General features: G+C 33.4%; 3 protein-coding genes across 3 annotated transcripts; 1 reads left to right on the plus strand and 2 right to left on the minus strand.

Annotated features, from left to right (window-relative positions):
- Positions 1 to 70: 70 nt before the first annotated feature.
- Positions 71 to 1,534, minus strand: LOC104085461 (uncharacterized). Its single transcript, XM_009589500.4, has one exon. It carries the CDS (start codon positions 1,381 to 1,383, stop codon positions 373 to 375), a length of 1,011 nt encoding a protein of 336 aa, XP_009587795.1. The 5' UTR covers positions 1,384 to 1,534; the 3' UTR covers positions 71 to 372.
- A 2,190-nt stretch (positions 1,535 to 3,724) lies between these two features.
- Positions 3,725 to 5,856, minus strand: LOC104085462 (uncharacterized). Its single transcript, XM_009589501.4, has 2 exons — positions 5,569 to 5,856; positions 3,725 to 5,291 (listed from the first exon to the last, which is right to left on the minus strand). The coding sequence occupies exons 1-2, from the start codon at positions 5,620 to 5,622 to the stop codon at positions 4,497 to 4,499; spliced, it is 849 nt and encodes a 282-aa protein (XP_009587796.1). The 5' UTR covers positions 5,623 to 5,856; the 3' UTR covers positions 3,725 to 4,496.
- A 2,439-nt stretch (positions 5,857 to 8,295) lies between these two features.
- LOC104085463 (uncharacterized) lies at positions 8,296 to 9,296 on the plus strand. Its single transcript, XM_009589503.2, has 2 exons — positions 8,296 to 8,486; positions 8,657 to 9,296. Exons 1-2 carry the CDS (start codon positions 8,296 to 8,298, stop codon positions 9,294 to 9,296), a joined length of 831 nt encoding a protein of 276 aa, XP_009587798.2.
- Positions 9,297 to 9,847: the final 551 nt, after the last annotated feature.

The raw sequence follows: 9,847 nt of genomic DNA on the forward strand, positions 1-9,847 counted from the left end.
TAGAGTACACTCATTTTTGTGCCACGGCTTCCTTTATGATAAGTATGAGATTATTTGCTAACTTACAATATTGAGTACTTTCGGATAATAAATAGGGAAATTTGAACCTTTTTCCAAAGACAAAGGAAAAAGCTCATAGCAGGACAAAAACAAAACAAACATGCACACGGGCGGATCCAACAGTTCTAACCATGAGTTCAATTTAGTCCATAATTGTTATCCTACATGTAAATTTTCAACATGAAAAATTAAGCTATGAACCCACAACTCAAACAAGGTGATGGTTTCAGTAGTGAAACTAAAATCCTGAACTCATAGAATTAAAATCATAAATTTGTCTGTGCCGCGTTCAGATTCCAATACAAATACACCTCAAAGTGTAATGGTATTGGACTCTATAATTTCAGTATAATCAACATCATCACTTTCCAAATCCAATTTCGCAAGCTTAATAAGACTACCAGTAGCTAACATTGCCTTTGTATTCAAATCATGCAAAGCTCTTTCATATAGACAATTACATGCACCAATTGCAGCTTCTTTCAACTTCTCATTCTTCTTATGTCCCATTAAACAATGTCCCAAAATCCTTAAAACCGGCTGAAACAATTCCCATGGCAAATTAATCCTCTTTTTTACGTCCCCATTTTCGTCGTTTTCGCCATATTGGCCTGACCATATTTTACAAAACTCACAGAAATCAAGTTTGGACTCAACCGGAATTTGTGGGATTTTGCTGAAATATAATTCTAACGCAACACCAACAATTCTAGCTCTTTTCATTGATCTTACCGTACCGTACGGTTCTAAACTCGGGGAAATCACAGCCAAATTTAGCTCTGTGGCTGAATTTTTCGCGACTTTATTTGTTTCGTGATAAATGCTTGAATGTGATAGATCGGGAATATTTACTGTAATTGCTTGGCCATTACGTGAGGAAGTTTCGTGTGCGTATAAAGCTAATAAAACAGCTTCAAATCCGGCTAATGGTATATGGAGATTGACCCGAGAGAGATAAACGCCGGCGATTATGGGTAAGAATCGGAGGACGACGAGGTGGAGTTCGGGTTCGGAGGATTGGAAAGTGTCGTAAAGCCAGCGGCAGAGGTTGTTGTCGCCGGAACCGGAGTCGGGTTGGCGGAGGAGTGTGGAGATTTGGGCGGCAGTTTCGGAGTCGTGGAGGAGGCAAAATGCGGGGGTTTCGGAGGAGGAAAGGGAGGGGGGAATGAAAGGGATGATTGAAGCTAAGGATTGGATTGCGACGTGGGCTTTTGTGTAGGAATCGGACCATGTTATGTGTGGTTTGTTTGGGGTGGTGGATAGTTCTGATTCTTGATCTGCGGCGGCGGACATGGTAGCGGCGGTGGTTGTTTCGCCGGACATTGGTAATGTATTGGGAGGAAATAGGGGAAGGGGAAGATGTTGAGAGTTTGAGGTTTTAATGAAACAGAGAAAATGTTGGAATGGAGGTAATAGTATGGGAAGGGAATATTTGTTGTTTTGAGAGAATTAAGGAATGAAAAGTGGATCTTATAATTAGAGTACCAAGAAATGAGATAAGGAGTAATCCACGGTTTCAAAGGATTCTGTATTACTTTTAAAGTGATGGCAAAATACAAAATTGGTAGGTGCGTATTTGCTAGCTAAAATATATATAATATATATATATATATATATATATATATATACTATAATATTAAAAATATATATTTCATCGACTATTATTTTTAGGATCGGCTAAACTTATATAATTCTCCAATAAGATGATCAAAATATAAAATTGGATTGGTCGGTCAAAACCAATTACATTTACTAGTCAAAAAGTATATATATATATATATATATATATATATATATATATATATATTTGTGCATAATTTATATCATTGTAATCTTTTCCCTTTCTTACCTTTTCCAATAGTTTCCATAATACGTAGCAAAACCAATGAAAAAAACATAGACGCAAATAAATGGACGGTAAGATTAAAGATTGGTATGAGTTGCAAGCAAGATGGCAAGCTTCCAATGGAAAATACTTACTTGCACATCACACTGACAAATCATATTTATTTATCACATTTAAGTGGTTAAATAAGATAAGAATGTAAAAAAAAAAAAAAAAAAAAAAGGAATGTATATAGACACGCGCACACATATATTAACTAATTATTACTAAGTGATAAAAGTTTATGTACAAATATATATCATCAATTATCTGATAATTTGATGTAAACACTAATTTTGAATCAAATTTTCTCCAGCTCACAACTCCCAACTCCCTTAGACTCGCAGCAAATTTCTTACACATCTTGAGAGAAAGGTCCTCCGTTTTGGATTACTTTTTGGGAAAACTTCCCTATATCCTTTCTCAAGGGATTGTAAATTAAATATTAAAACAAACAGCACTTAAGAAACATTAAGCTAGATAAATTATTCTTGAAATTCATAAGCAATAGTAAAATAGCATGAAACAAAATTACCACAAACTGTTGTGTGAGATGGTTGGAATTCATATATCCTTAACTAGAGGTCTAAATTCGACCCCAAAAATAAAAAATAAAATTTGGTGCATATGGCCAATAGGCATAATATATGGCGAAAAACTGATCGAGTGCTCCAATACCTTCCTGATTTAACTAGCGGATGTAGTTAGTTTTGGTCGATCATTCATATATTAAAAGCCACTATTTACTTTTACAAGTGTCATTATCCCAAAAGCATTACTGGATTTGAAGGCCCAAAACAAAAGAAGCCCATGAATTAGAAAGCCCAAGACAAAAGGATATGACTACAACGACCTTCATCAAAAATAAAATTTATCCATTGTCGCATCAAGGTAAACATGATCTTGGATTAGGCTTTCAACTTATACAATAATAATTTAGAGCGGCTATACAATGTTATTTCCCTCGTTGCATTTTAAAAATCAAGCTCTACACGGTAATTTATATAGTATACCAAATCAAATCAAGCTACTATGGTTTAGTAATAAATTAAGGTGAAAATATATATTAATGAGCTATTGCTTAGTAATAAGCAATAGTATATGTGAAGACATATATTATGTATTAACTGAATAAAAGTATACACTAATGCGTGTGAGTAAGTTCTTTTTTTCTTCTCACCCCAGCCAAAACAAGAAAAAGAAAAGAAAAAGGGAGAGAAAAATCTCCCCAAATCTCCAATAGGAGGGAAGATTATCATGTGGTAAGCATGAGAAAGAAACAGCTTCAATGAAAGCAACATCCTAATTTTACTTTTGATTTTGCATTGACTTATTTCACTACTTTTGTATTTTAAATCAAACAATGAACCTGACCTTTGTGTAATACACAATAATATTCAAGGTTTTGTTACCAGATTCACAGACTAGTTCAACTACTTGTACTTGGTCCAGCAAAACTAAAGTAGTATTTGTTTCTTTCCTCCCCATGAATATGGAAAGGGTTAAAATGGATATTTCCTATATTTTCCAAAGGTATATATATATATTTCTTATTTACCAATGAGATAAAAGTAATTCATTTTCCCTTTTATTATATTTGCATGAAAGTGAAAGTAAAGTAACTTCAATTAGAGATGTCATTTTAATGGCAGACATAAACCATGTATGGTAGGTACACCTTATAGAAAGTAGGATCAATTGAAATCTTTTAAATTACTTGTTGCTTCTTCAGGTCATATTATATCATAATAAATAATTAAAAGAACTTGGAATTGAATGTGACATAAAAGCAAAAAGAAAGCAAAGCCTTCATTAAACTAAATCATCTTCTCAATAATGACAAGCCAATTATACAACATCATAATCTCTCAAGATACACCTTGCATAATATTTTTATGCAAAATTAGTCCAAGAGAAAAATGAGTAGCAAGTATACATAATTAAAAAAAAATTCCCCAACAGTTTGGAGAATTCTAAAAGCCTCCCCAACTCATATTACATGGGGAAATAATTACAATCAAAAGGTTACTAAATCAAAAGATCAAACTCCTCTTCATCCAAATCAAAGGGCTTGAAAACAAAAGCAGCAGTCATGATCAAGAATCCAACACTTTATAGTGAGACATTGATCTTTAAAAACCAGACTAAGTAAAAGGCCATTCATAATTAGGCCTTTTGTCAAATCCTCTAAGTTTTTGTTAGCTAATAATTATAACCATTGCTTAGTTTCTAAGGCAAACCAACTAATTTTACAAATCCTAATTGGATGGAAAATGGCATGCATGATAGCCATCCATTTCATGTTGATAATTTGTTCTCCTTTTTCACACCTTTTTTAAACGGTATGAAAAGGAAAGATAAACTGAACCACCGGTCAAATAAGATCCCTCTGTCATTTACTAGAAGTCTCGGGTTCGAGTTTTACGAAGAGAAAAACTCTTTGTAGGAAATCAGAATTAGTCGGCCCAGTAAGTTTCGGTTACGGATGGTTAACTAACAAAAAATACTAGCTAAAGTGAGCTAATTATAAGGTGGGAAAAGAAAGAAAACACTACATGTTGGTCAATGATGACTGGTGAACAACTTTTTGATACTTGGAAATTGACTGTGGAGATGTATCAGCACCAACATCCCTTTTCTTCCCAAAACATGCTCCGGCGCTGGCACAGGCAGCGCCGGTGCTACTCAGGGTGGAGTCCTGGTGGAGTAGCCGCGGCGTAGGGGAGGTAATAGTGACAGGAGGAATGTCGATGGAATTGAGTTGTGGTGGTGGATGTTGCCATTGAGGAAGTGGACCAGCTAAAAGAAGTGTTTGAAGTAGTGGCCCTGCTTCCATTACAGCTTGCAAAAACTTCCCTTTTTCTGGCAATGGTTTTTTGAGAACAATCTTTTCCATTAAATCTTGGACTAATGGAGGGGAAACAACAACATTGTTTTCATCACAATCTGAGGAATTAGAAAGTCCAATGTTGTTGTTGTTGTTGTTAGAGTCAACTACTCCTTTTAAAATTTGGTCATGTTCTTGATCATGACTTGTTGTGCCACTAGAAATAGGTGCACTTTCTATAGCCAGATTTTGTTGCTTTTGGAATTGGAATCGGAATTGTACTTCTTTTTGTTGTTGTTGTTGTTGTTGGAGTAATTGTTGTTGGAGTAAGATTTTCTCCATTCCAAGCCTTTGACATTTGCCTTGAACTTCATCTCTTTCTTTCACAACTCTAGTCAAAAGATCCTTGAGGTGCAAAATCTCCTCATCTTTCCTAGCAAGTTCCTCATGTGCAGAAATGACAGTGTTTTCCAATTCCAATGTTGTGTACACCAAAGAATGCTTCAATTCCTCTATTCCCTATCAATTCCAAAATCCACATTATATAACTCACAAAACACACACACACACAAAAAATGGGGTTTAGGGAGCTACGTTGCTCGGACTCTCCGAAAATGCTGTCGAGTGTGTGTCAGATGCTCCAAAAGTAGTGTACTTTTGAAGAATTTGATATGGGTGCCGCAATATTTTGGAGAGTCGGCATAACATAGTTAGGGGTGTAATAAAAGGGCTTACATAAACAAAAATGTTAATTAACTTAAAAAAACAAAGAAATAAGAATGTTAGTTAAAATTACCTCTTCAAGGAAGTAGTTATAAGGCCAGCTAAGAGGGCTACGTTGATCTTCCATATTTTTTTTCTTGTTTGTTTGGTTTGAAAGAGCTAAAACAAAAGAGAGTACAATAAAAAGGAAATGAGGGTTTAGGAGACTTACTTATAACTAAGTAGCCAGTAGTTTGCTTTTTATGATGCTACTATAGTACTATTGCTACTTTAGCTTTATCTCAAGAGGCAAAATGGTAGGGGGAAAAACACAAAAGGCCAAAAAAGTAAGGAAAAGGAGAAATATGGTTAGTGGATATAAATCACATATAATCTTTATAGGTGAGTACTACTTATACTTGTTGCTACTACAAGATTCTTAGTACACGAGAAAGAGGGCCATTTCTTTTTACTGTATAAAAAAGCAAGGCGGGAATGTGAACTAAAGGATTCAAGTTGGGGCCTAATGGGGGCTGCAATGAATCTCCTTGCTAACCAACATGAGTATAAAATCGTTTTTTTAGGGAACATTTTACCCTCAAATATAAAAATTTTCCACATAAATTCGTACTTAATCGAGTCTCAATGCGAATATTGAACCCCAAATTAGAAACAAAAAGAAAATCTCATTCATATGCAAAAAAAAAAAAAAAAAAAACACACACACACACACACACGAGTGAACACATTAATTAAAAGTAGTATCACATTTTTGACAAAAAATTCTTTGTCCATCATACGGGCATTCAAAAGTTCATTTTTTTTTTGTTTTTTTGGGTAGTCTTGATTTAAATTTTTTTTTAGTAATTTTGTGTTTTAAGTACATATTTTTATCAAATGATTAACCATTTCAGTTGAATTTATCCAAATATACTAGTAAAAATAAAAACAAATATGTTTTTAATGTTTTTATTAAATTTCAAAATGTTTGAAAATTGAAATACAACTCAATTTTTTATATTTGTATAAATAAAATTTTTACAGGGTTAATGACTAACGTACTGCTACACAAGCTACTTTGCACCGTTAATACACAATTAAAATATACATTACAACTTAACATATGACATGATCATGGTCAAGATCATCCCGAAATATACTTCATTCACAAGACCAGTATGACAATTTAAGATTACACAATTATTTGCATACTTTATCGTTGAAATCTAACGTAACGTGCTTGACTCATAAAAAAAGAATAATAATTATAATATAGAAAACTAAGGCATGCAGAAATTTGTAAACAATATATACATATAATTCTTGTGTGTAAAATATTTGTAGAAGAATGAAAACCAAGCAAAATGTTTGCCCGACAAATTAAACTAATGCATGGTTTAGCTTGCAAATCTTGGACTAAAGATTTGTTTTGGAGTCGTATACCTAACAACAAGAATATTATAGAATGGATCCAATAAGGCTAGTCTGCAAAAGTTGAATTTCTCATTCATTTATCCACAATACATTTTTCATAGGTTCACACTTTTATAGAATTTTAAGGGGTTGATAAATTAGGACTAGGACTTGTGCATGTGGAACAGTTGACTTGACAAAATAAGTAAATAAATAAATAACAGGCAACGCCTTTATAATTTAATGGAGTATGTGTGTCTACGAAGATGAATGGAAATTATGAAATTGAGGTGGAGTGAAAAGTACTTCTTCATTTTTAATCAAAAATTTCGGGTTCGTGCGGGTAGAAACGGATCTAGGATTTGAAGGTCGGGGTGCTCTTTTGGATTCAACCAAAATTTATTTTGTATATATGAGGTATCCACTACTAATATATCACTATTTTCTAAAGACATATATATGCATATATACATGAAATTTTTGCCGAACTTTACGGGTGTCAGTGACTCCTCTCGACATAGCGCATAAGCCTGCCTCTACATATTTAGTCATTTTTACGGGAGCATTTTACTCATAATATGAGACTTTCCGAAGCAAATACAGATTTAATCGAACCGCGCTGTAATGCATGTACCAGACAACAAAAGAAAAATAAAAATTAAAAAAAAAAAGAATGAGAGTTGTGGAATATTAAATGTAATAAACTGTTTGGTCAGAATAAAAGATAAAGGTGAATAATGATGGAATGCCTGAGACATTCGGATCCAAGACTTTTATTTTTGCCTTTGATAGTATATGCTTATGGTTAGCCTTTTTGACTCTAATAAAGATAAAAATGCATGGACTAGGAATCATGTTATATCTAAATAATTGAATTATTTTTCTTCTATTCATTTTTGCCGCACTAAGAAAGCGACCTCGTATTTCTCTTTTTCATTGTGAACCAAATCACTTAAAAGGTGGTGCTTGCATTTGTGTTTGTTTAGAATTTTAAAATTTATTTTGTTTTTCTTTACAAAGTTGTATTTTAGTTAGTTTCAGGAATATTATTATTTTTATGTTATAAGAAATATTAAATTATGATTGATGTCTACTCTTCCTCCATGATCTTCATTTCAAATACTTAATGACATATTCAATAACATATTTTCTATGTTTAATGACATATTTAATGACATATTTTTTTCACTTTTCATGCCTATGTAAAGGCCTTGTAATAGATAGAAAAATACATACAATTGGTAATAAGATTCTCTCCTCTCTTTCTCTATATATCTCTTGGCATGGTTTTCCTTGTTCCATATTGTTACTTTGAGTTATATTTTATAACACGTTATCAGCACGAGACTCTACCGTCTCAAGAAGCTCTTTAAAAAAACTAAGGTATAACTTTTCTCCTCTTTTAATTATGACAGATGTTATGAAAAGAAAGTTTGTTGCCCTTGAAATTTCGGGCAAGAATTATATGACATGGGTGTTGGATGCTGAAATCCATTTAGATGCAATGGGTCTTGGAGGCGCCATTAAAGACAAAAATAAAGCATCTACCCAAGACTGTGCTAAGGCCTTGATTTTCTTGCGCCATCGCCTTGATGAAGGGTTGAAGATAGATATCTCACAGTCAAAGATCCAATTATTTTGTGGAATGGCTTAAAGGAAAGATGTGACAACTTAAAGTTGGTCACTCTTCCACAAGCACGATATGATTGGGCTCATCTGAGGCTCCAAGACTTTAAGTCTGTTTCTGAATATAATTATGCGATGTTCAGAACTACTTCTAAATTGAAACTCTGTGGAGATACTATCACTGATTATGATATGCTTGAAAAAACGTTCACAACGTTTCATGCCTCCAATATGGTCTTGCAACAGCAGTACCGAGAGAAAGGTTTCAAGAAGTATTTTGAGCTGATTTCTCTTCTCATTGTGGCTAAACGAAACAAGGACTTGCTCATGAGAAATCACAAAAATCGACCCACTGGATCTACACCATTGCCTGAAGTGAATGAGGTGTATTCCCATTATTCTAAGCGTGGAAAAGGTCGTGGCCCTGTTCGTGGTCGTGGTCGTGGCCGTGGCCGTGGCCATGGCCAAGGAAGAAATTTTTCTGCTGTTAATCACCCCACAAAGAAAAATAACCACCAAAAGTGGAAAGGGCCAAGGGCAAATGGTTCAGAAACTGAATGTTATCGTTGCGGTGGAAAAGGGCATTGGGCAAATATGTGTCGCATACCAAAATATTTGGTTGAGCTTTATCAAGCATTTCTAAAGGATAAAGCTCATGAAGCTAATTTTGTCTATGACAATGAATTTGACATCACCCACTTGGATGTGGCAGATATTTTTGAGCACCTTGATGGAAAATTAAACCACTCGATCGGTGATGGATCTATGGTTAAAGATGATTGAGCATTTTGATTTTTATGTTTTCCTATTCGTAGTATCTAATGAATAAATATCTTGTAATATTTATTGCACTTAATAATACTTCTTATGTAGTTTTATGAATATATGTATTTCCTAAATTTCATAAATTTCACAAACAATGAGTAATAGATAAGTAATTAGTGTCCTAGTCTCACTAATCTTTTAATTCCTTTTGATTTTCCTTTACGTTACTTTAATTCTCTTTAAGAAGAGGTTTACAAGCACCCTGGAACAACTTTTGTTACTTCACCCTTAATATTTTTTTCATGTACTTATAATTGTATTATTTTTGCTTCGTAATTATTTGTATAATAATTAGAATTTGCTAGAAAATGCATTAAAAGGTCACTATTGAATTATTGGTTTAACTTTATTTCTTTTTCCTTTTCTCTAAAAATACTAATATTTATTCATAGACTTATTTTGTATGTCAAACCATGGGAAGCAAATATGGATATCTTTCAAATCAAACTTGGATCAAAGTTCAATTATAAAAATATTTTCTTAATTGATTCATGTACAACACATACAAT

The sequence above is a fragment of the Nicotiana tomentosiformis genome, chromosome 5 (genome assembly GCF_000390325.3).
Source record: "Nicotiana tomentosiformis chromosome 5, ASM39032v3, whole genome shotgun sequence".
NCBI lineage: Eukaryota > Viridiplantae > Streptophyta > Magnoliopsida > Solanales > Solanaceae > Nicotiana > Nicotiana tomentosiformis.

What these genes read in the sequence shown, in the direction of transcription:
- LOC104085461 (XM_009589500.4), bottom strand. Translation starts at nt 1,383, where the DNA reads ATGTCCGGCGAAACAACCACCGCCGCTACCATGTCCGCCGCCGCAGAT.
- LOC104085462 (XM_009589501.4), bottom strand. Translation starts at nt 5,622, where the DNA reads ATGGAAGATCAACGTAGCCCTCTTAGCTGGCCTTATAACTACTTCCTT. An exon ending in ATAACTACTTCCTTGAAGAG is followed by an intron (nt 5,292 to 5,568) that starts GTAATTTTAACT and finishes TGGAATTGATAG; the next exon opens with GGAATAGAGGAATTGAAGCA.
- LOC104085463 (XM_009589503.2), top strand. Translation starts at nt 8,296, where the DNA reads ATGACAGATGTTATGAAAAGAAAGTTTGTTGCCCTTGAAATTTCGGGC. An exon ending in CGCCATCGCCTTGATGAAGG is followed by an intron (nt 8,487 to 8,656) that starts GTTGAAGATAGA and finishes TGCGATGTTCAG; the next exon opens with AACTACTTCTAAATTGAAAC.